A 26,300-nucleotide genomic window follows, 5' to 3' on the forward strand; every position below is an offset into this window, starting at 1 on the left:
CTAAAACAGTAAAAATATTTTCTGACTGTGCCAGTAAAAGATGAATGTAAGCCAGGCTGTATTCATTATTTTTTTTTTAAGATTTTCTGATGCAGACCATTTTTTAAGTCTTTATTGAATTTGTTGCAATATTGATTCTGCCTTATGTTTTGGATTTTTGGCCCTGGGTTGTGTGGGATCCAAGCTCCCCAGCCAGGGATGAACATGTACCCGCTGCATTGGAAGGTGGAATTCTTAACCCACAGACTGCCAGGGGAGTCCCTGGATTCACTAGGATATGCTCATTATTATTGTTTATTTTTTCTTCTGATTTGAAAAAAAAATTGAACATTTTATCATGGCCTCTCCAATTATGACGGGGCCTGGCAAGAGGCCTGCTGGAAGGTGAAGTCAGCCTTTGGTCTGGTCACTTCCACACCCAGTAGTCAGGGCAGGAGGGGTCAACACAAACTCTCTGAGGGCTCACCTCATGGCTCTGGGGAACGTTGTAACCCCCCGCCTCCAGCCCCCACCAAAGAGATCAGGCTCCTGGCTCCTAGAGTTTATGTTCCAGGGAAAGGACAGTGGCAATGGTGTGTAAACAAAGGAAATAGGGGTTTCAGATCATGGAATGTGCTCTGAAGAAAGCTGTAACAGTAGTAAGAGAGGAAAGGAAGCAGTGGGGGAAAGCACTTTGCAGGGAGGTCGGGGAGGGGACTTCTGGTCCTGAGTGGTGAGAAGAGCCTGCCGTGAGTGGAGCCAGTCGAGGAGCTGGTGCAAAGACCCCGGGGCAGGGCTGGTTTGGGGAACGAGAAGGCCAGATGCTGTTAAACCCCGTGGGTGATGGAGGGGGCAGTAAGAGCGGAAAGCAGATCTGTTAAGCCACCTGAACAGTGACTTGATTCTACTTGCAGGGGGCCATCATCAGAAAGTCTAAGCTAGAAAGTGATACTCCTGATCAGTGAATTTGAAGAGCATTCTGGCAGCTCTATGGAAAACTGACTGTGGAAAGCTAACAAAGGACTGAGAGACCAGACTGAGGTCCACTGCGAAGTCCAGGGGGCAAGCTGGTGCGTTAAGTTAGGGTTAAAGACACGGTAGAGGCAAGACAGGCCCAGACTGCGGATATGTGTAGGATCGGCAGTTGGGTGGGTGAGCTGGGAGTTCAGGAGCGAGTTCAGAGCCATAGATACAGATCTGGAAGAAAACCAAGAAATCTTGATATCACAGAAAGCCAAGAAAAGAACGTGTTTATGAAAGGAAGCTGAGGTCAAGGGTAGAACGTCATTGGAAGTGGTGTGAGATGAGGGCAGAGATCTGACCCCTGGACCTGACAAGATGTAAGTCCCGGGGGCCCTTGATAAGGGCTGTCTCAGGGGGGTGAGGGGAAGGCCTGAGTGATGAGGTAGGCTGAGGAGAGAGTAAGGAAGCGATCATGTGCTTCCCAAACCCACCCTCTTTCTGCTTAATTCCCATCTTCGCTGGACACCAACCCTTGACAATTTCCACGACCACTTCATTCGTTGACAAGTTAGTTACCTCTTCGACTTTACCAGGCTGTTCTGTGGGAAGGTCTGTGTCCTGTTCATTTCAAACCCCTCAGCTGCTGGCCACAGTAGCTCTCTAACGTATGCCCATTAAATGAAGGAAGATTTGTGTCTCCAGGTACCCTGGAGCTCTAGAAAATTCTGGGGACGTTTGTCCATTCACTCCTTCTTTCAGCATGCACCTGCTTGCCTTTGGAGATGCCGCTCCGGGTCTCCCTCTCCTTCAGCTTACAACGTCACAACCATTTTGCATAACTTCAAGGAGGGGAGAACCAGGGGCTCCTAGGCTCATGGCTGGGGCTTTGTGGAGCTGGGGACACTGAAGGGCAATGAATCTTCTGAGGCCGCACACAGAGCCAGGTCTGAACCCCACATTCAGTTCCCTAGGCCACCAGCATGCAAGGTGACTCTGGACCCCTCTGCAGTCTCTAAATGTTCCCCAGGGCTCCTCTAACTGTTCTGTGGGGCATATTCAGGGCAGCCCTTTAAAACCACGTAGCTCAGTTGTGCCAATCCCTGATGGCCCTTAATGAGCCCACGCCCAGCAAACCCCCCTCTGAGGAAGGTCCTGCCTGTAATTACAGCTTGTGCTACTGGTCCCCGGCTTGGCAGTCATGTGGTGGCCCCACTCCCTCCCGCTGCCTCTTTAATTAAACCAGCAACGGCATCTGTGCTTCTGTCCGTGCCAAGCAGGAAGAGACCTGGGTCTTGCTGAAATCAGGCCCCTTTGCATCCACAGGCGCCCCCCCGGGTCCCAGGTCCACACTCCAGCCATCTCTCCAGACCAGTGACCACGGATACTGTCATGTCCCGGCTCATCTGAGTGACTCAGGTCCTGTTAGAATGCGAAATGAATCGCAGTCTCGTGACGGCAGAAACTGGGCCCTGCCCTTCAGCATTCTAGCTGTGGAACTGTTCAGGTTGTTCGAGGTGCTTCTAGTAAGGCCCAGGGCTTAATGGCGTGCTGCTCCTAAAAGCGGCCTCTTTGTGCTGTGTGTCCGCAGCACCAGGACAAGGTCAGTCATTCTCCAGCAGTGATTCAGAAGAGGAGTTCCAAGGGTCTGGACCCACAGCCAGGGGGACCAGCACGGATCAGGTCTTCCTGTAAAACATGAGCTCCTCTGAGCCAGCTGAGTTGGGCCCAGGGTTGAGTCTGCATGCATCCAGCAGTAGGCATCATGCTAACAGTGTGCATGTTTAACCTCAGGACAGTTTAATTAAGAAGGTAATGTTATTGTGCCCATTGCACAGAGAAGAAAACAAAGGCAGAGAGGTCCAGGAACTTGCCCGTGATGCATCTAGTACCTAGCAAAGCTGGCATCCAAATCCAGGTCTTTCCAGCTTTGGGGATTTGAATCTAGGAGGTTTGACTTTGGACTTGCAGCTTCTCCTGTGTTATCTCTACGAAGGTCAGGCTCCTCACTATTCATTTTGTCCAGCACTTACTAAGCACCACACTGAGTCCTGTGGTTCGGGGGTTCCTCGGTGGTACTGGAACAAGAATAGATCACGAATAGCCCCTGGGGATTCAGTGAAGCATCCTGAAGGCACCCAGGGACCCCTGCCTGCATCTGGGACAAGGAAAAAATAAAACCACTCATATCTACTGACCACGTGTGCCCAGAGCTGTGCTATGCCCTGTATATTAAAATTTTGTCAGTGATTCTATGCAACTGCCCAACTCATGGTGATTCACTGATATTTCAGTGAAATACACATGCTAAATGTTTAGCAATAATCAGAGTTATTTGAATGGTGACTAATATAATTTGGGAGATAAAATATTTCAAAAACTCAGAAAAGGGCAGATAATAACGTGATGGTTTCCCCCTAAACTATTAGAAGACTGCGAAGTCAATTAGATTGCAGGCAAGCATTTTGAATAGACTAGATTAGACTGGACTAGAATGCAATTCAATACAATACAATGAAAACTATCAGATATATCATAGATGTTAACAACAATTAGAATGAGTGTTACTTGTGAACATTACTACAGGCCTTTCGGTGTGAGTGTGTGTGAATTCCGCATGTATCCAATGTCTTTTTTATTATAGATCACGATCATTTGATAATATATGCATTGTATAATAAGCCCATGTTGATATAATACACACTGATACAGTAAGCACATTGCTATTCAGATTTAACAGGTATTAGTATTTTTTGCCATATTTTCTTCAGATCTTTTTCCAAGAAACAACTCATTATAGACAGAATTCAGACTAAGCCGTCTTTGCACACCTCTCCCTATCGCCTTTCTTCATCTCTCCTGAAGCTGATGTGTAACCACCAGCAGATGTGCTTCTGGTCAGCGATTCACCCACTGGTCCAGGCTCTTGGTGAGCCAGGCTGAAGACAGCACAGCCCGTGACCCCAGTGGGTTGTGTCTCAAACAGCAGGGATTCCTTACTGATCATACCCACTCCTTGAATTCTAATCACAGGTCCAGTGTGCTTGGGAATGTTTAGGAAAACAATCTAAACACGCCAGGAAGTCCTGATAAGCACATGTTGGTGTTGACATAAAAGTCTAGAAATATGTAAACACACACCCTAGGACTGTACAAGGGCCAAGGGGCCTGGACCTCACACGCGGGAGCTGCATCTCCCTCCACCCCTTGTCTTCAGAAATAAGGAAACTGAGTCCTTGGGGGGAAGACATGGCCCTCCCCAGACTCTCCCAGGCAGACAGGACAAGTAAGGAAGGGGAGAAGGAAGAGGAGGAAGACAAATACCATTCGACTTCACTCGCAGGCGAAACAAACAACTGACCAAACCAAGCAATAGCAAACACGTAGACAGCAGGGGCAGAGCAGCGGTGATCAGAGCGGGAGGGTGGGGAGAGGGCAAGACGGGTAAAAGGGATTGACTTCAGTTTCATTTACTGTCTCAAGCGTATGTGATGGGATGGAAACTAAACCTTTGGTGGTGAGCTCACGGTCGCAGAAGTAGGAATAGAATGTTGTACACATCAAACTTATCTAACGTTATAGACCAGTGATACTGCAGTTTAAAGACAAATTTTGAAAAGAAGAGAGAAGAAAGGAAACAAGAAAGAAAGAAAAGATGGGAGGGAGGGAAAGAGGGAGGAAGGAAGAAAGGTAGGAACAGAGGAAAGAAGGGAAAAAGGAAAGGGGAAAGACTTATTTCCAACTGGACGCCCATCCCCAGAGAGGTGCCCGGGGACGCCTCCCCATCCCCGCCCATCCTCTGTGAAATCGCCCTGCCCTCGCCCTCTCTCCCTGCCCTGCTTCTCTTCATAGCACCTGTCCCGGATGAACGGCGTAACTATTTGCTTATTTTCCACCTCCACTCTCTAGAACATGAGGCCCGCGAGAGCAGGGAAACTTGATCAGGGCTCTCTGAACAGCATGCTCAGGGCTGTTTCCCAGGCCTGGCAAGCAGCTGGGCCTGGACTGGAAGTGGGTTTATCAGTAGAAGAGTGTACAGAGAACATCCTTACGTTGACTGCTTGAGTCAGTGAAGGAGACGGGAGTCTGCTGTCCTAATGAGACCACGTGACAAGATGGCTGAGCACCCATCGTGAGACCCAAGAGCAGCCTGCAGCAAAGGCTGCCGTTCAGTGAGCGCTTGCTTGTTGCCGGCACCCTTTTCGGTGCCTCACGTGTATTCAGCTTTTACTCTTCCTTGCAGCCCTGCCTGGGTTGGTTGGGGCAGGCTCCGCTCTGTCCATTTTCAGGCTGGGAGAGGGGGCACAGAGAGGTACAGGTGCTTGTTTAAGGCCACACAGCTGGGAGGAGGCAGCGCTGGGATTCGCACCCAGGCAGTCTGGCTCTAGCACCCATGGGCATCACACCATCTGCCACTGCTTTCCAGAGAGAAAACTCTAAACCAAGTGTTGGAACGACACTGACTTGAGGCCTTTCAGAATCTGATCGGGGGTTTTCCGTATCTTTTTCTTTTTCAAGCAATTTGAGGAAAGTCAAGGCCGGACCAGTAGCAAAACAGCCTTTTATCAGGCGCTGCAGAACTCCCTGGGTGGCGAGGCAGAGGACGCCAGTGTGCAGGCTGCAGCTACGTGGTACTACTCCCTGGAGCATGACTCAGACGACTACGCCTCCTTCTCCCGCGCCCTGGAGCAGGCCACGCGGTGAGCCCCCTGGGCGCACAGGTCTGCCTCCACACGGACGTGGGGAGGCTCAGGCCATTTGGGGAGAACCGGGGCACAGTGCCGGTGCTTTTCGCTGCCTCCTTCATTCAGTCCAAAGTGCGGGCTGCCTGCCCGCATCGGGGAGACACGAGGGGTGACCCCGTCCTTCCCTCCGTGGTGCTTATGCCTGCTGTATACACCCTGCGCTTAGAAGCTGAGCTCAGCTGGTGCTGATGGAGAACCAGGGAGGGGGGCGCTTGGTGCAGAAGGGAACAGCCCAATCCAGCCCTGTCCTCCAATCCAGTGGTCTGGACCTAGGCTACCCTTGAGAACCGTGTAGGGAGCACTCTAAGGGGGGGCAAGAGCCCAGGCCTCATAAGCGCTGGTATATATCTCTCAGATGGTTAAAAATTTGCTTGCAGTACAGGAGACCTGGGTTCGATCCCTGGGTCAGGAAGATCCCCTGGAGGATGAAATGGCAACCCACATCATCATTCTTGCCTGGAGAATCCCATGGATAGAGGAGCCTGGTGGGCTGTAGTCCATGGGGTCGCAAAGAGTCCAACAGGATGGAGTGACTAACCATGAAATGTATTTCTAGGGTCCCTCAAGTGACTCTGCTTTGTGGCCAGAATTCACCTTGCACAGGAAACACAGGCCTAGACAGGGGAAGGTTTGTGCCTGATGTCACACCTAGAATTGAGGACACAGGGCTCCTGAGGCCGTGTGACTCCTTCCCCAGGATGCTGTTTCTACACTTGCTGTTTATGGGCCTTGTTTCTCAAGGTCACTGCCTCCAGCTTCCTTCCCTGGGGAAGTCAGCCCAGGTCCCCCACCCACGGCAGCCTCTGCCATCCGCAGGCCGTGCCTCTCTCTCATCAGTCAAGAAACAGCCAACTTCTGTTTCTCTCTGCCTGTGGAGCCCCTGGGATGAGACCACAGCGGGGACTCTAGCTCTCGAGTCACCTGTGAGTCCCCTTGGACATGTCCTGGTTCCCTGGCAGGCCCCCCTCCACGAGGGGAGAACCTGGTCAGGGGGTTTCGGCATCCTGTGGCTCCTTTCCTGTCCCCAGGGAGATCCACACTGGCCCTCCCTCTCCGTCCCTGGGAGCAGAGCCGCTGTCGAGGCTCGGAGGCCCCTGCTGGACTTGCCTGTGATGGAATGAGCGGGACTGAAGGGTGTTGAGACCCTCTTCCCTGCTTGGTCTCTCTACCCAAAAGTCTGCGGTTTCTAGTCAGAGCATCATTGGCTCCGAATAAAACTTTGTACCACCCCCGGGGACCTCAGGGCCCAAGAAGGCTCTAATTTTCCCTCCAGTGGAGAGTTCAGCTTTGAACCCTTTGAACCAAATGGCCAGCAGCTGTTCCTGGAGGCCCAGCCCCAGAATGGACCCTAAGGGCTCACAGATGTCCAACTCCTGGGCCCTGAGACGCTCACAGCCACGTCAGGCCTGGCTCAGATCCACGTTGTGGAAAGAGCTCAGGCTAGAGTTCAGAAACCTATATTCCTTCCTGTTCCAGCTTTAGCCTGTAACTCTCTTTGAGAGCAGTCCATGAACTGGGGGCAGGAGCAGAGGTCTGAGGGAGGGCAGGTAACCCAGGAAGGCTTCACTGATGAGGCGGACTCCAGTTCTCCCTCAGGTCCAGCCCTCTTTCCCTCCCAGCCAGACTGAGACAACACCTCCACGGGCCTCCCTGTGTCCTCGTCACAGTGTTAGCAGGGTGGGCCTCCAGGCCAGTGTCCTCGTCACAGTGTTACCAGGGTGGGCCTCCAGGCCAGTGTCCTCGTCACAGTGTTAGCAGGGTGGGCCTCCAGGCCAGTGTCCTCGTCAGTGTTACCAGGGTGGGCCTCTCTGGAGGTCTGCTCCCACCCCTGTCCTGCTCACCGCTCCTCAGGGGCCCATGAGCTGAAGAGGGCTGCCTCCATCTGCACTTCCAGCCTCACCCTGCCAGCCACGTGCTCTCTGAGAACCTTCCCTGTGAGCCTTGGAGGTGCTGGTCTCCACCTCCGGAGGAGGCAGCCCTCCTCAGTGATGGACTTCCATGAGTCCATCACTTACTGGAATCTCTGCAGTGTCGGGCTCATGGGCCCCGTTTCTCAGCTGAGGATGTGGAGTGTCAAGGAGACGTAGAGATGCTGCTGGGATTCAAAGCCTGGTGGCCCCAGACCCTTGAGGTCTCCATCTTCTTTTTAAATGCATGATTATGTTCAGCTCCACAGTGTACTGTATTTATTTGAAGATAAGAAGTTTTGTTCCCAAGTTTTTGGAAAAAAATTGATGTTCTGGGAAGATGTTTCTCCCATGGGTCTCTTAACCCTGAGATGCGTCATATGGACCACAGCGTGTGATCATGGCCATCCATGAAGCAGGCTGGACTGTGCAGGGGGCCCAGCTGGGGCAAGAGGAAAGCTGGGGGTGCAAGGAGCAGGGGTGTTCTCTATGGGTGTGTGCAGAGGGGCTGGTAGCCCAGGGACCCTTGCCTGGGAGAAACCTTTACCCAGCACGGTTGACTATAGAGCTGGACGTGGCTAACATCCCCCTCTGTCTTCCTCTCACCAGAGACTACTTTATCATCTGCCCTGTGATCGACATGGCCAGTCACTGGGCAAGGACGGTCCGAGGAAACGTCTACATGTACCACGCTCCAGAAAGCTACAGCCACAGCAGGTAAGGTGACCGCGTGGCCACAGTGGGTATCGGCATGTGAAGGGAATCTGGCCGAGGGTCCCTGTCACTTCTGCGGTCCACAGGGTAACGGAGAAAAGGTGGCAGGACATGGTTCAATGACATGGAACACATCGCTTAACTTTTCTGAGTCTCATCTGAAAAATGGGTAGAACAGTAATCGCCACTGTATCTCACAGCACTGTAGGAAGGGCATGTAGGATACAATATGTAGAAAGCAGTTTGGGATTGCAGCATTAGCTATTCATTGGTTGATCTGGCTTGGGAGGAGGAGCCATCTTTATTAATCCTATGTGTTTGTGCCTCTAAAAACTGAACAGTTAGCTTAATTTAAGAAAACGGCTTTCCAAAGTAAAAGATTTTTCGCAACAAAAGGAAATAATGATCACCTAGAGATACCAAATCCTAAACTTGAGAACCTCTAAATGTGACCTCTTAAGGAAAAAAGGGCTTGTAGATGTGAATAAAGTAGGGATACTGATGCAAAAAGAAAAAAAAAAAACTATCCTGAATTATCCCAAAGGATCCTAAATGCATTCACAAGTGTCCTTATAAGAGGGAGGTGGGGAGATTTGATACGCATAGAAGAGGAGGAAGCAGAGCTTGAGTGATCCACATATAAGCCAAGAAATGCCAGCACCACCAGAGTTGGAAGCGTAAGACCTGGCTTCTTCTCTGGAGCCTCCAGAGGCACCATGGCCCTGCCCACATCTGGATTTGGGCTCAATAAATCTGGTTTTGTCTCCAGAACCATGAAACAGCACATTTCTATTGCTATAAGTCACCAGAGTTTACGGTAATTTGTTACAGCAACTACAAGAAACTACTACAGTCTCCCAAATATTCTAGTTTTCCTAAGCAAGCACTCACTGTTTACCTGGCTTCCCTTGACAGGTTTTTAAATTTGTAACACTGCACAGAATGTCTGGTAAAGAATCTTCCTGCAATGCAGGAGACCCCGGTTGGATCCCTGGGTTGGGAAGATCCCCTCGAGAAAGGCATGGCAACCCATTCCAGTATTCTTGCCTGGAGAATCCCATGGACAGAGGAGCCTGGCAGGCTATGGTCCATGGGGTGGCAAAGAGTCAGACACGACTGAGCGACTAACACACACACAGAACATCCATCTTTGTGAGGTCAGCAGTGTTGGAATGACCTTCTGCATTTTACAGATTAAGAGTCCGAAGGTCAAGGAGCTTCACCTGATTTCCCCAAGGACAAGCTGTGGTTGGTTATAGAACAGTGAGCTACTCAGCTTCTCTGAGCCCCAGAGTTCTCTCTCCATGAAAATGTGCCATCTCTCTGCTTAGAAGGCTGTCAGCCTGCTCCATTTCCTAGAGTCAAGCAGCTGCCTCCAGGGTGTGGGAAGGGGAGTCATGTCAGGCGAGGATCCTGCTGAGAAGGCAGTCAGTAGAGAAGGAAGAGGGTGGTGAGGACAGTTGAGGGTTTGGACAAAGATGAAAGGGAGCCTCGTAACCCTGCGGCCACTGCATCCTGGGGGGGCCAGGCGTGGGAAGTCGTTGGTGGAGTCTGCCTTGGCAGCACCTCCCAAATACCAGGGCTCTCAGGAATTCGCACCCGGTGCATTTCTTCAGTCTGGTCTGCCCGCCTCTCTTCTAAGGTAGAGGTTATAGCAGAAGCTATGAGCCTCCAGAAGTAAGCTCATCAAAAGCCTTCAACACATGCATGTACTTTTGGATTTCAGAATGTTTTTGATAATTTTTTTTCTTGTGTTTATTTATTCTTGGCTGTGCTGGGTCTCTGTCGCTGTATGGGCTTTTTCTCTAGTTGCAGCAAGTAGGGGCTATTCTAGTTGCGGTGCGCGGGCTTCTCATTGCACTGGCTTTAGGGCCTATGGACTTCAGCATTTGCAGCACTCAGGCTTAGAGGCCCTGAGGCATGTGGGATCTTCCCAGGCCAGGGATCGAACCTGTGTCCCGTACACTGGCAGGTGGATTCTTTCTTTACCACTGAGCCACCTCAGTAGCTGGGACTCCAGAATTTATAAGTGTCAAAAAAACAAAAACAAAAAGAACTGCGCCTATTATATGAAGACAGAAACAATCAAAACAAAGCATAATGAAAAGATCCATAGGATTCCAGCCAGAATCAGTAATACTTTGACCCCATCTGAATTCTTTTCCTCCCTGGGGGTGGTTAGAACAACAGTTCTGGAGGCCCAGAGTCGGGAATCAAGGCGGGAGCAGGGCCATGCTCCCCCTGGAGGCTGGAGGGGATGCTCTGCTCCAGCCCCACCCCACCGCCTGCCTCCGGGGGCCTCAGGCATTTCTTGGCTAGTAGATGAGCGTCTTTCCAGTGTGCGTCTATGTGCAGATTTCTGCTTTTTGTAAGGACATCGGTCCTACTGGACTAAGACCCACCCTAAGGAGTTCCACTTAACTTGGTTATCTCTGCAAAGACCTTGTTCCCAATGAAGGTCATATTCTGAGGTCCTAGAGGCAGGGGCTCCAACGTGTCTTTTAAGGGGGACAGAATTCAACCCGAAGCACCACCCCTCTTGGTAATATGACAGCCCTGCCGGGGAGGCTCCTGAGAGACAAGAATTCAAAGCTGGCTGTTTGGGACTTGGGATCGGGGCGGTCCTGGGAGGAGCGATCCTTGAACAGAGTCCAAGACATATCCTCAGACTGCCGTGGCCAGTTTGGTGTTCTGTGTTGCTGAAGAGCATCTGCACACCCTCCTGGGGACCAACAGGCAGGGCTGGCCCGCAGACCCTCCCTTGAAAGGAAGACATGTTTGTGCATGAGAACACAAAGTGCCTGCTGGGTCTTTATAGTCACAGCACCTCAGGGCCAAGAGACCCTCCTGACACAGAAAGGGCATAGTAGGTGCTCAGGAAACCATGCTGAAGGACAGAAGCTGATCCAACTACCTCATTTAACAGGTGGGAAAGTGTCCTTTCCACTCTAGTTTATGGGCGCCTTGGGACTTAGTTTTGCCATCTGCAGAATGGGAGTAAGGTGGTGACAGAGGTCAGGAGTACTTAGTTTTAGCTGGGCTCTGTAGAGCTCTGGACCCAGGGTCCCTGAGAGGAGGACAGCAAGAAGAGGGTGGGGGTAATCTGAGCCTCCCAGCCCCTTATCTCAATAACTGAGCTTCAAGGAAAATTTTAAGGGCATGCAGTTTAGAGAGATATGAAAAACATCTGGGCTCAGTCACCTTTAAGACACCTTCTGACTCTCACATTCTATGAATTTTGGGGCAAAGAGACTCTGCGTCACTGATATGTTTTAGAGACAGATATGTTGCTAACTGTACAAAGGCAGAGAGTGTTCTGGTTAGAGCAGGGACTCTGGGCCAGCTGCCTTGTTAGAAACTTGTCTTATTAGCTCAGGAATCTAAAGCAAGTCACTTAATCTGCTTGGTGACAGTTTCTTCATCTGAAAATGGGAATAATAATAAGAGTGTCTACTTCAGAGGGTTGCTATGATCAATTGTATATAGAATGGGACCTGGTAAACAGGAAATGGTGAGAGTGTCTGATTATTCTTGTCCATCAAAACACGTTCTTGACATTTTTCTAGGCATGTATCATCTCTCCCACAACGACCGTAATACGGTTCCATCTATGTAGTAGATGAATGAATGAATCACGGGAACTAACCCATTTAATTGTTGGCAAGTTTATCTTTTACTGCCTGAAAAGACATCTCCCTCATTCTGCCCTGGAGCTGTCACAGTCTCATTTATTTCTGGCTCAGATCTACAGACTTAAAATATATGTGCATGCCTTATGGTTTCAGCCATCTGTCTGGTACCTCCATTTCTGTGAGCATATATTAGCTTTCCTGGCATAGCCAGAGAGCAAAACACAATAAATTACCACTTTCTCACAGCCGCTTGTTAATAGATCGCAGCGCTGCTTGGTCCTCTACCTGCTTACCTGGATTGTAGATGAGATTTACATCTATGAAATTCTGTGAGGAAAGAATAGGCATAATGGATGAGGGAGGAGACAAAGGAATGAAAATCTACAGTATGGGAGGAAGGTGCAATTTTAAGATCCAGATTCAAAGAATCACAAGCTATGTAAGATGATTTTGTCCAACTCATCTTACAGATAAAGAAACAAATGCTCAGGGGAGACTGGAGTTATGTGCCAGCTACAGAGTTAGTAACTGGCAGTCTGAACTCAAACCCTGTCTCCTGCCCTTTCTCCAGTTTTCTTTCAATTGCACCTACTTCAGCCTGAAACTTCTGAGTCCTTACCATGGCTAAGTCCACTTGCTGGCTGTGACTTTGGACAAGATGCTTAACCTCTCTGAGCCTCAGTGCATCTTCATCTGTATAAGGGAGAGTGATAGTGCATGTCCCATAGGGATACTGGAAGGGTTCAGGGAGAGAATACCTGCATCTGGTCCAGCAGCTGTGCTTCCAAGACTGTTGACATGAGAACACAACTTACACTGTTTAAAACTATTGACATGAATCCTTCCTCGGTGATCAATGCAAAGAAATAGAGGAAAGCAATAGAATGGGAAAGACTAGAGATCTCTTCAAGAAAATTAGAGATACCAAGGGAACATTTCATGCAAAAATGGGCTCGATAAAGGACAGAACGGTATGGACCTAACAGAAGCAGAAGATATTAAGAAGAGGTGGCAAGAATACAGAGAAGAACGATACAAAAAAAGATCTTCATGACCCAGATAACTATGATGGTGTGATCACTCATGTAGAGCCAGACATCCTGGATATGAAGTCAAGTGGGCCTTAGCAAGCATCACTACAGATAAAGCTAGTGGAGGTGATGGAATTCCAGTTGAGCTATTTCAAATCCTAAAAGATAATGCTGTGAAAGTGCTGCACTCAATATGCCAGCAAATTTGGAAAACTCAGCAGTGGCCACAGGACTGGAAAAGGTCAGTTTTCATTCCAATCCCAAAGAAAGGCAATATCAAAGAATGTTCCAACTACTACACAATTGCACTCATCTCACATGGTAGCAAAGTAATTCTCAAAATTCTCCAAGCCAGGCTTCAATAGTATGTGAACCCTGAACTTCCAGATGTTCAAGCTGGTTTTAGAAAAGGCAGAGGAACCAGAGATCAAATTGCCAACATCTGATGGATCATCAAAAAAGCGAGAAAGTTCCAGAAAAACATCTATTTCTGCTTTATTGACTATGCCAAAGCCTTTGACTGTGTGGATCACAATAAACTGTGGAAAATTCTGAAAGAGATGGGAATACCAGACCACCTGACCTGCCTCCTGAGAAATCTGTATGCAGGTCAGGAAGCAGCAGTTAGAACTGGACGTGGAAGAACAGACTGGTTCCAAATTGGGAAAGAAGTACGTCAAGGCTGTATCTTGTCACCCTGCTTATTTAACTTATATACAGAGTACGTCATGCGAAATGCTGGGCTGGATGAAGCACAAGCTAGAATCAAGATTGCCAGGAGAAATATCAATAACCTCAGATATGCAGATGACACCACCCTTATGGCAGAAAGCAGAGAACTAAAGAGCCTCTTGATGAAAGTGAAAGAGGAGAGTGAAAAAGTTGGCTTAAAGCTCAACATTCAGAAAACTAAGATCATGGCATCTGATCTCATCTACTCATGGCAAATAGATGGGGAAACAATGGAAACAGTGAGAGACTTTATTTTTGGGGGGCTCCAAATCACTGCAGATGGTGACTGCAGGCATGAAATTAAAAGACGCTTGTTCATTGGAAGAAAAGTTATGACCAACCTAGACAGCATATTTAAAAGCAGAGACATTGTTTTGCCAACAAATGTCTGTCTAGTCAAAGCTATGGTTTTACCAGTAGTCATGTGTGGATGTGAGAGTTGGACTATAAAGAAAGTTGAGTGCTGAAGATTTGATGCTTTTGAACTGTGGTGTTGGAGAAGACTCTTGAGAGTCCCTTGGACTGCGAGGAGATCCAACCAGTCCATCCTAAAGGAAATCAGTCCTGAATATTCATTGGAAGGACTGATGCTGAAGCTGAAACTCCAATACTCTGGCCACCTAATGGGAAGAATTGACTCACTGGAAAAGATCCTGATGCTGGGAAAGATTGAAGGCAGGAGGAGAAGGGATGACAGAGGATGAGATGGTTGGATGGCATCGCTGATTCAATGAACATGAGTTTGAGCAAGCTCCAGGAGTTGGTGAAGGACAGGGAAGCCTGGCGTGCCGCAGTCCATGGGATCACAAAGAGTCGGACACACCTGAGTGACTGAACCTAAGTGAACACAACTTAGAGTGTTTCTTTTGCTCAGTGCTGCTTACTGCAGAGATTTTGAGCCAGTTTCCTCCATGGCTCCATCTATATAGCCTATTGTTTCAGGAAGAGGAATTTTCAGTGGTGACTATAATCTAGGGTGTCTCAACTTGAACACTGTTGACATTTCCGGCTGGATAACTCTTTGGCGTGGAGCCTATCCTGTGCATTGCATGCTGTTTAGCAGAGTTTAGTGGCAACTCTCACCTCCACTCATTCAATGCCAGAAGCACCTTCCCAGTTGTGATAAACATGGCCACTTTCCTTGGGGGCCAAAATGCTCCTCAGTTGATAAGCACTGCTGGCATCCCTCAAAACGGCAGTTATCACTAACAGCACTGGAGGGAAGTGGCGACCCCTTTCTCAGACCCCATCCCTGAATAAGCACAGGACCAACCCACCCCCAGATACTGTGTCTGGCCCCACAGAGTCTCAGGCAGACCACAGCATACCACCCAACCAGAACCTTTGGTGCTTCTATTACTAAGCCCTGGAGAGCTGACAGGCTCTCTTTGGTGGTCGCATCAGGCAGGGCCCTGGCCTGCTGTCCACTCCTGCATCTCAGGCCATGGGCGTTGTCTCTCTTGCCCAGCTGTCTCTAAGCATCGCCTCCCTCACTCTGCAGGACTCTTCCCTCCCTGCCAGTCCCGGCTTCACCATCTTGTTGACTGTGGTTGATGTCTTTGTCTCTAACCAGTTCTTCTCAAAGGACACACTTGCCAAGTATCTTCCCAGAATAGCACCCCCCCCCTTTATTCTCTGCCACTCATGAGCAAAAGGACTCCCCTGTGACCGACTCAGGTTTGGGGGTTCCTCTCCAGGCCCCAGCAAGCGTAGCAGGGAGCATTGGCGTTTTCTCTGATAGTGCCTGTCCTTAGGGGGCTCAGCCTGGTTCTGCCTTGTACTGTGTGCCTCTGGCTGGTGACAGCCTCTCTGAGCTTCGGTTTCCTCATCCGCAGATGGAGCTAGTAATAGTACTGATAACGTACAGGAGTGTGTGGGGATCAAGTAAGACAAAGCATGCAAACAGCCTAACTTGCTGCCTGGCGTAAAGTTGGCACTCGGTAGGTGCTACTCATACTGTTTAATGTATGATCCTGGGAGAACCCACGTTGGAATGAGCAAGTGCGAGGAAGAAAGTAACCACAGATAAAGTGGTTTTGGGGAACTGGCCACCAAAAGGGTTGCTGTGGCCACTTCAGAAAGGAGATTGAGGCCCATGATCTTAAGCTTCCTGGCAGGTAGAGTCAGGTCATCATTCACATGAAAATTCACCTCGGGACTGTGTGAGCCGTCAGACTTGAATTGTGTGCTCTGTTCAGGTCCTTATTCCAAAGCTTTTGGTCTCCAGGATCCTGAGATGTGATTTCCGTGTCTCTGCAGTGCAGAAGACATTTTAGAGAGCTGAGACTTGACTTTGAATGGGCGGTGGGGTCGGACTCTTGGGATTAAACACCTTTCCAAGCTCCACATAGGACGCTGGACTGTTCTATACCTTTGGAAGAAGCAATTCAGTGTAGAAGAACACACCCTTGGACGTTAAACCAACTAGGATGTTAATCCTATCTCTTCCATTTGTTAGCTGCTGCATTTGAGCAAGTTCCTTTGCCTCAGTTTCCTCACCTGGAAAATGGGTTTAGTTACTTCTGCCTCATAGTGTGAAGATTCCTGTCAATATAGATTAAATACTTGGCATATTGTAGCTGGTCAGTATTTGGGTTATTTTCCTTTTAGGAAAAATAAGGTCTGAGAAAAAAAAATGACTAACGAAGCATTTATGTTCCTCCTTCACAAGTTGTCCCAACCCTGGAAAAACAAAGCCATCAATTTCAAACTCAAGACATTGTGTACACCACTGCATGTGCATTCTAGATGTTTCTGTGCATTCCAGGGGCCTTTGACATTCCAGATTCATAGTCTTATCTTTCTAGTTGATGTGTCTTGGTGGATTAGTTGAAATTAGCAAACCAAAGAAAATATTTAGAGGCTGAATTCTTGAACTGAGTCCCTTGGCCTGGCTACATCCTTTGTGATTAACAAGATAATTTCCCAGTAAAGATGGAAGTAAATCATTTTCTGAGACTGAAGCCAACCTCATGATATATAAGGGCTTGTGCTATGCATCCTTTTAAACACTGATACAACAAATAACTACTATCTTCCATGCCCCAGATTCTCTGAGATGGAAATCCTAGAGATAGAGCAACTGGTAAGATAGAGAAGGGCTACACTCTTGGGACTAACACTATAGTCAGGGGTAAGGCTGATAAGGGTCTAAGAATAGGTTGCAAAGAACAGATGATAAATAAGTAGAATAAGTTTGGATAATGGAAGTAGGAAGAAAAAAGGAAAAAATCTTGACATGTCTGAGGATAAAGAGGGATGGAGAACTGAAGTCTTTTGAAGAGGAGGAGAGTAGTTGGAGATGTGGGAGAAAAAGATGGGGTCTTGCAGTTCACATAGGAGTTTGCAAGCTGTGGCAGGCAGAGATATTATTGTATCTGAGTATGATAGAAAGGCATCGGAGATTTTTAAGATTATGTAGAATGCACATTGGTCTTTTCACATTCATGACACAACTCACTAAAAACCATTGGAAACCCTGTTATCCAATATTATGATCATTTAGTTAAGAAAGTTAACAAAAATGGGAACTTGTGAAAAATGAATAAGGTATGTATATGCCTTAAACATTTAATTTGAACTGTAAGCATATAAACGTACATTTACTTGCCATGCTTCGTGCAGGGTCAAAAGTTTGAGTAGAAAAATACAGTTTGGAATTCTCTGTTTGAAATTTGTGCAAAACCAAAACCATAATGCAAGCTCTGTGATGTCCACTTTTGGTTTCTTGAAAGTGGGGCATCCACGAAATATGCAATGCATTTAATTCAGCTCTGTAATTACAGTGAGAACTATAACAGGCACAAACAGATTAGCGAGGAACACAGTTGGCTCTTGGTAGACACATAACTTCCTGGTGAGAATAGATGTGTTGGGCCAGGAAAGTTCAGCCCTTTCTGAGCAACAGTTTTTATGCCTTATGTAGGGAATAAAATGTCCAGGTTAATCCAGCAAGTCCTTTGAAAGTGTCGCCTGTATTGCCAAAGCATATATCATCCAGCTCTGCTGGGCTTTAGGGAGCTATGGAAATATTGCAACTATTTCATCTGGAGCCATGGATGGGGCTGTGTTATTTAAAGTATTGTATAGGGAATCCTTTTGTAACACACAGGCCAAAGCATATAATTACTTCTTGATTAATTCATGGGCAGAATCTGAACTTTTGCATAATAGATTTGCACAAAGAGAAGCATACTGGTAAGCTTCTATTTTTAAGTTATTTAACAACCCTTCAAAAAAAAAAAAAAGGCCTGAGAAGCAGAAGGACTTTTACTCCTTTGTGTTCCCTAATTTCCTTTGGAGGAAGTTGTCGAGAGAGATGCTGGCTAAAGATAAGAAAAGGAGTATATTTTATGGGGATGAGGTCAACAAACTTGCTCCTGCAGTCAGAACAAGGATAGAAACTCAGATCAATCCAGTTACATAGGCTGGAGCAATGGCCTTTCAGCAGCCAAGCCTCTTCAACCTCCAGAAGGCAAACATGTGGCCTGTTTATGTCAAGAAAGATCCTACCCATTCCTCCCCCCTGCTCCCCAGCGCAGGTCACTGTGTCCACAGGGCCCAGAAACAAGTGTATTTCTCTGAGGACAGCACCTCAGTCCTGCTCCATAAGAAGCCCTAGCGTTCATGTGTGATGCCTCCCTTATGCTGGAAGCAGAGCTCAGGTCAGGAGATTGTGTGTGAATAGTCTCCGAAATGTGACTTTGCTTTTGACTCGCTGGAATGCAGGCTTAGCCTCCCTGCAAATCCAGCAGATTTTAGGTGAGCAGGTTGGCTAGAAGGTAAGGTCAGGGCCAGGGCAGGGATTGGGGAGCAGGGTGCAATCTGTTAAAGGAAGCAGCCTTCTATTCCTACTAGATAATTGCAGCCACCCTGCGATTTCTGTTCTAATCTATCTTCCCAGCCTACTCCAGCAATGGTTCCCAAAGAGATCAGCTGGTGACTGGCTTGTGTAGAGATCACCAATGTCCCTCATCCCTTCAGATGTGGCCCTCAGTTCCTCTGGTCTCAGTTCTCATGCCTTTCACAGGACCAGAGCCGAAAGACCTTAATGAGCATGCACTCGAGTGGTTCCCAAACTTCCGGTTTTCTCCGGGGCTCAGAAAAGCTGAGTAGCTCACTGTTCTATAACCAACTACCGCTTGTCCTTGGGGAAATCACATGAAGCTCCTTGAACTTCGGACTCTCTATCTGTAAAATGCAGAAGGTCATTCCAACACACACTTCCGGCTCTCCTGTGACGTATCACCTTTCCGGGCCTTGGGTCATCACCTGCGAATGATGCAGGTGCTACTCTTACTTCCTGGCTGGTCCTTAATGTTGCTGATCAAAGATCAACCACAGTCGCTGGCATGTCACAGGTGCTCGGGAAATGGTAGCTGAACAGGCGCCGAGGAGAGCTGGCCGCTGAACGGTCCAGGTGGGGACTGCAGACTCTGGGCTTTGTCTGAGCTTGACCGTGGATGCTTTGTCACCGAACAAGGGGCTTGGCTCTTCGGGTCCCAGAACCTATAAATTCTGGTGCCACTTCCTCCTCCCTGCTCAGGACTGAAGGAAAGCTTACCTTGGTTCTGAGAGGATCGGGGTACCTGACAACAGCTGCAAAGAGACATCACCCTTTAGGACTGTTATTCTGAGCACCGTTGGTCCTGGGGGCTCACACTGTCTCATGTTCCTTCTATGATGCCTTTCATGCAGGCACCAGAAACAGTGACAGATTTTCTTTTCTTGGGCTCCAGAATCACTGTGGATGGTGACTGTGGTCATGAAATTAAAAGATGCTTACTCCTTGGTAGAAAAGCTATGACAAACCTAGACAGCATATTAAAAAGCAGAGACCTCACTTGGCCAACAAAGGTCCATATACTCAAAGTGATGGTTTTTCCTGTAGTCATGTATGGATGTGAATGTTGGACCGAGTGCCAAAGAATTGATGCTTTTGAGTTTCAATACTGAAGAAGACTCTTAAGAGTCCCTTGGATAGCAAGGAATCAAACCAATCATTCCTAAAGGAAATCAACCCTGAATATTCACTGGAAGGACTGATACTGAAGATGAAGCTCCAATACTTTGGCCACTTGATGCGAAGAGCCAACTCATCGGAAAAGAAGCTGGTGCTGGGAAAGATTGAAGGCAGGAGAAGGGGGCACCAGAGAATGAGGTAGGTAGATAGCATCACAGATTCAATGGATATGAATCTGAGCAATCTTCCAGAGATAGTGGAGGACAGGGGAGCCTGGCATGCTGCAGTCCTTATGGTCACAAAGTGTTGGACACGACTTAGCTACTGAACAATAAAAACCATAATCACACTAGTTCCCGGAATTTGTGAAACACTTGTTTTAATAGCCTCCACATGCCATGGATGCACTGGTCTGTATTTCACGATGAAGAAACTCAGCCTCAAAGACATCAAATGACTCATCTAAAGTTACACGGGTGACAAGTGACAGATAGAGCAGGGTCTCAGCTGAGTGACTCAGTAGCGTGTCATTTCTTCTGTGCCCTGCTGAGAGTCACATGTACGCCTGCTGATAAGTCTGATGGTCACAGGAGGCACTCTGGCCCTCGAGCCCCTAGGAAGTCCCCAGCCTAGACCAGGTGCCAGGCCCCCAGCCCCACCTCAGGCCCGTGAGTCACTGCAGTTCCCAGCCTAAGCAGGTGATGAACAGCAGAGAAGGCCCCTTCTGCGCTTGAAATGTCTCCCTTCACATCCCTCATCTTGAGGGCGGTCTCCCTTCCCATCTCTGGGGTCATCACAGTGGGTTACTCAGAGTCACACTGTCTAGTCACACAACTTTGCTTCTTGCTTTAGAGCAGTTTAGTCTCTGTACAAATTGCCTTTACATGGGAGTCATGTAATCTAAGCCCTTTCCCAGGACCAGCACTGGGCATATCTGCCCATGGTACCAGCGCTGATGAGAATCAATGGTGACTCTGAGACGCCACTGACACCTCAAAGATGGTTGATTAAATCTGGAAGTAGAATGACGGATGAGAAAGAAGTGGGCCAAGCGTTCAGGTACCTACCGCATCCCCCGTATTTCAGACTTCACTGCAGCCATGTGCAGGAGGTATTTCACACTCGTTCCCCAGATGACAAAACAGGAAATCAGGGAGGTCAGGTAATTTTTGGGAAATCACTCGGCTTGAGAGTAGAGGAGCCAGGACCAGGGACAGTGTCCTTGGGCCACTCCCCTCAGGTCTTTTGTTAACATCATGCCTTCCTAGCAAGGTTCTTGGCCCAACTCTGCTGTTCAAGTTCCTGCTGTCTCTGAGTAAGTCAGGAAACCTCTCTGAACTTCATCTTCCTCATCTATAAAGTTAAGAAATTGGCTCTCATGATAAATTGGGCCAAGTGCAAGGTCAGAGAACACGGCCTCGCCATAAGACCTCGCTCATTTCTGAAGACAAGTGCAAATTTGGAGGGTTCCCCAAACTACCCTCTGGTTTGAAAATTCCCTGGAAGGACTCACAGACCTCAGGGAAAGCTGCTGTAGTCATGGTTGAGGTCGTCACAAGGAAGGGATGTAGATTACGATCAAAGGAAGAGCAGCAGAGCGCAGAGTCCCGGGGCTTCCGAACGCGAAGCTCTGCTGTTGCCCTCTCCCAGTGGAATCGGGAGGGCCATGCTCTGGACACTGATGTGAAAGCGAAGCTCCAGTACTTTGGCCCCCTGATGTGAAGAACCAACTCGTTAGAAAAGACCCTGATGCTGGGGAAGATTGAGGACAGGAGGAGAAAGGGGCGACAGAGGATGAGATGGTTGGATGGCATCACTGACTTGATGGACATGGGTTTGAGCCAACTCTGAGAGATAGTGAAAGATCGGGAAGCCTGACATGCTGCAGTCCATGGAGCGGCAAAGAGTCGGGCACAACTTAACAACTGAACAACAACAAAGATGTGCCCAGAGTGGTGTCCACCAGGGAGGTACCTTCAAATGGTGCTCAGAGGTTTGATAGGAGCCCCTTTATGTGATTGACTGTTTCATTGATTGCCCGTGTGGTTAACCTCAGTCTCCAGGTTGAGTGTTATCATATGGCCCAGAGCCCCCACTCTAAGTCATGTGGTTGATCTGGCATGGCCAGCCCCTGTGCTGATACGGCTACATTTAAGGAAGGTCCAGCACGGCCAACAAAGTGCTGCCCTAAAGAAAGACACTCACATCGATATGGCATGGATTACTTCCCAGCCACCAGAGGGCATGGGCCAGACTTCTTGGGAAAAGTCAGATTCTCTACTATACTGCTGTAAAGTCCCTCCAGCCTTTCTCCCAGCACTCACTCCCATGGACCTGTGTACCACTGGACTTGTCTCCCCATTGCCAGCTCAGTCCATTTCAACCACTCATTGGGCTTCCAAATCTTTATTCCCTCCTGCCTGCTGCTTATTCAGTTCAGTTCATTTCAGTCAGTCACAGTCATGTCCGACTCTTTGCAACCCCATGAATTGCAGCACGCCAGGCTTCCCTGTCCATCACCATCTCCCGGAATTCACTCAGACTCACGTCCATCGAGTCAGTGATGCCATCCAGCCATCTCATCCTCTGTTGTCCCCTTCTCCTCTTGCCCCCAATCCCTCCCAGCATCAGAGTCTTTTCCAATGAGTCAGCTCTTCACATGAGGTGGCTGAAGTATTGGAGTTTCAGCTTTAGCATCAGTCCTTCCAAAGAACACCCAGGACTGATCTCGTTTAGAATGGACTGGTTGGATCTCCTTGCAGTCCAAGGGACTCTCAAGAGTCTTCTCCAACACCACAGTTCAAAAGCATCAATTCTTCGGTGCTCAGCTTTCTTCACAGTGCAACTCTCACATCCATCCAGATCTCCGGTTAAGCGTAGTATATGTATTATTGACCAGTTATGTGCCAGGCATTGTACTGAATGGGTTACATGGATGAGTGTCAAGCTGGAAAAGAGTTGGAGAGTATAAACCATGTATGATTATAAGGACTAGCACAGGAAGGGGTTGAAAACACAAGTTACTTTGAACAAACAGATGTTCAATTGGTAGTGTTCTAAGTATCATGGAATGCAGTCAAGAGAACATTGTCTTAGAAAATTGCTTAGTCTTACAGATGTTTCCAGGGAGTTGCATTCTCAGGGTTGGGTACTCTTCAACCTATGTGCCGAGGATCTGCCCAAGAGGCCACTGGACTAAGGGCCAAGCAGAATCTCAACTCAACTAAACACCACACAGGAATCTAAGACATAAAGAGAGAAAATCTTCACTGGGACATGAATACTGGATTTTGGCTCATGTGGGTTCTTCCAGCAGTTTAATATTCCTTTAACTTTTGTTTTTTCTTGTAACTTTTGTTTCTGTGTGTTTTCCCAGCTTGGAATTGCTGACAGATGTTCTGTATGCCTTTGGACTTCCCTTCTACCCTGCCTACGAGGGGCAGTTTACTCTGGAGGAGAAAAGCCTTTCCCTGAAAATCATGCAGTATTTTTCCAACTTCATCCGATCCGGGTGAGTGGACCGTGTGCGCCTGGAGGCTGTCATGTGCATCCCTTCCCCTCCCTCTGAACGCAAAGGTCACACTTTGCACTGACGGACTCACCCTTGCCTCCCTGCCAGTGGTCTCCCTGACTCAATCTCCCCTTCCATCCAAAGTGACCTTGGTACAGAAACATCCCAATCGTGTACTCCCTTGGATGGCTCTAGACTTTCTCACCCTCAGCACTGTTGACACTGGTCTGGGTGAGTCTTTGTGGCAAGGCGTCCTAGGCGTTGTAGGCTGTCTAGCAGCATCTCTGGCCTCCATCCACTAGAGGCTAGGAGCACCTCACCCGTGTTCCAGTTATGTTGTTGCTGTTCAATCACTCAGTTGCGTCCGATTCTTTGCCACCCCATGGACTGCAGCATGCCAGGCTTCCCTGTCCTTCACTATCTCCCAGAGTTTGCTCAAACTCATGTCCATTGAGTTGATGATGCCATCCAACCATCTCATTCTCTGCCACCCCCTTTTCCTCTTGCCCTCAATTTTTCCCAGCATCAAGGTCTTTTCTAAGCAGTCAGCTCTTCACATCAGGTGGTCAAAATTTTGGAGCTTTAGCTTCATCATCAATCCTTCCATTTATGAAAACAAAAATATCTCAGACATTACCAAATGCCCCCCTGGAAGGCAGAATCACCCCCAAGTGCAGGACTGCCATCTTAGAAGATCAAATGAAGTTCCAGACCCTTCCTTGTCTCCCCCAGCCTTCCCACACACCTCTGTTCTAGCCCAGCTAGTGTGCTCACCATTCCTTCTTCTGGAGCCAGTTCCTGCTTCACTGCCCATCCCCCTGTGGTTTACCTCTGTCCCTTTGCAACAGACCAGGAGTGCTCACCGAGCTCAGCGCTCAGCCCCCTGGAAACTTCAAAGGACAAGTTGACCTGTAGGTGGCCAACAAGTTTGTCCAGCTCCAGGCCCACCTACCTGCCCAGGCCTTGGGCAAACAAAGGCATTCCAGACACTGGCAGAGCAAAGATCACCAGAATTGAAAAGGACATGTGACCTCCTGAGCAATCAGAAAGTCAGAAGGGCAGGGCTAGGTCCTGGGAAACACTGCTGGGTCCTGAACTCACATCTTTTCCTCTTGCAGAAATGGCCTAAGAGGGGTGAGTCAGGGCCTCTGTGTCTTTACTCATGTGTAACACAGCTGTTCAGAGCACAGCCCTGGCATTAGATGGGGCGGGTTTTCAGCTCCTGCTCCAACACCTAAAGATGTGTGACTGGGTCCTCAGAGACTGTGTGTGAGCGGGCAGTGATCTCAGATGATGAAAGGAAAGAGGGTCGTTCCTCATGGGTGTTGCTTTCTTCTCATTTCCCCAGAAATCCCAACTACCCTCATGAGTTCTCCAGGAGAGCACCTGAATTTGCAGCCCCCTGGCCTGACTTTGTCCCCCGCGATGGCGCAGAGAGCTACAAGGAGCTCAGTGTCCTGCTCCCCAACCGACAGGGCCTGAAAAAAGCCGACTGCTCCTTCTGGTCCCAGTACATCCAGTCTCTGAAGGCCTCGGCAGGTGGGGAGCAGGGGGTCACCGGGCCCCTGGGATGCCATTGACATCGCTCCTTCCCGTGAGGGGCTCACAGTTTGGGGGCAGGAGGAGTGGGTCCTCTTTGCCGAGGCCTCCTGTTCTGATGGCGGCACAGTGAGAAGACCCTGGGGGGCCCGGAGCCGGGAGGGCTGGGAGGGCTGAGAAGGGCGCCACTAGCAGGCAGCACTTGCGGGGAGAGACCTTGAACTTCCTGCTCGCTGCCCTCGGAGGCCTGGCTGAAACAGCTTAGAAAGGGCTTTCTGCCAGGGGAGAAGTGGGCATTTCATCTCTTCCTGTCGAAGAGAACTTCCTGTTGCGAAGGTGCTGAGAGGAAGTGAATCATGAGGACGCTGGGGACAGAGAGAGCGGTGCAGAAGCTTCCGGAAGAGTGGGGGACTGAGTGACATAACCAGCGAATGCCCTTCCACTTTGTGGTGCCATGATGGAAGCCTGACCCCTCACTAGGGAGGTCCCAAGGGAGCGAGGGCTGGCATCTCCCTGGAGCCTCTGGGAAGGCTTCCTGGGGGAGGTGACACTGCAGCTGAGGTTTTCAGCTTGACAGGAGCTCCTCCTGTGGGGAGCGAAAGGCTGGAGCGCTCAGCAGGGAAGCAGCTTGGCCAACATACTTTTTAGACTCGCAACTCTGCTTTTTATTATTATTGTTAGTTTATCTGTTTTGGCTATGCTGGGTCTTCGTAGCTGCTCGGGCTTTCTCTAGCTGCGGTGTGCCGGTTTCTCCTTGCGGAGCACAGGCTCCAGGAGGCATGGGCACAGCAGTTGTGAGTCATGGGCTCAGTGATTGCGGCACACGGGCTTCCTTGCTCTGCAGTATGTGAAATCTCCCCAGACCGGGCATCGAACCGTGTGCCCTGCGTCGGTAGGCAGATTCTTAACCACTGGACTGCAGGGGAAGTCCTCAACTCTGATTTTATCTTCTCAGTTGATGAACTCAAGGCCATCGTGCTCTTAGTATATCCCTGGAGTCAGGCTATAAGTCTGGTGCCCCACCCCAGAAATGTCCCTCTGGAGGGGCATCACTAGGGAGCTCCCATCAAAGACTGGGGTCTCTTTTGGGTCATAGGGGAAGAGATGAGGGAGAAATCGGATCCAGGTTGGACCAGCCTTGTCTGTCCTATTTCAGATGAAACTAAGGACGGGCTGTCAGCAGAGAGCGAAGAGGAGGACCAGCTGGCTGGCTCTGGGCTGACAGAGGACCTCCTGGGTCTCCCAGAGTTAGCCTCCAAGACCTACAGCAAGTGACCAGCCCCATCCCAAATGCCACCCTGGACACCTTATTCTCCAACATAGCCGCTATCAATAAAGTGTCTACCTGCAGAAAAGCATTGGTGACTCAGATTCATTAATTTCAGACAGTCCTTGGGAGACACCAGGGATTCTTGTGGCTCAGAGGGTAAAGCATCTGCCTGCAATGCAGGAGACCTGGGTTCAATCCCTGGGTCAGGAAGATCCCCTGGAGAAGGAAATGGCAATCTACTCCAGTACTCTTGCCTGGAGAATCCCATGGATAGGGGAGCCTGGTAGGCTACAGTCCATGGGGTCGCAAAGAGATGGA

General features: G+C 49.0%; 1 protein-coding gene across 1 annotated transcript in view; it reads left to right on the plus strand.

The window, feature by feature from the left end:
- TG (thyroglobulin) overlaps window positions 1-26,069 on the plus strand; it is a 230,691-nt gene extending 204,622 nt beyond the window's left edge. Inside the window, exons 44-48 of the mRNA XM_018058585.1 lie at window positions 5,458-5,639; window positions 8,201-8,308; window positions 23,039-23,173; window positions 24,522-24,712; window positions 25,869-26,069. Coding sequence (XP_017914074.1) covers window positions 5,458-5,639; window positions 8,201-8,308; window positions 23,039-23,173; window positions 24,522-24,712; window positions 25,869-25,987 — 735 coding nt within the window. The 3' untranslated portion in view covers window positions 25,988-26,069. The remainder of the gene's footprint in view (window positions 1-5,457; window positions 5,640-8,200; window positions 8,309-23,038; window positions 23,174-24,521; window positions 24,713-25,868) is intronic.

Source organism: Capra hircus, chromosome 14 (genome assembly GCF_001704415.2).
Source record: "Capra hircus breed San Clemente chromosome 14, ASM170441v1, whole genome shotgun sequence".
Classification (NCBI taxonomy): domain Eukaryota; kingdom Metazoa; phylum Chordata; class Mammalia; order Artiodactyla; family Bovidae; genus Capra; species Capra hircus.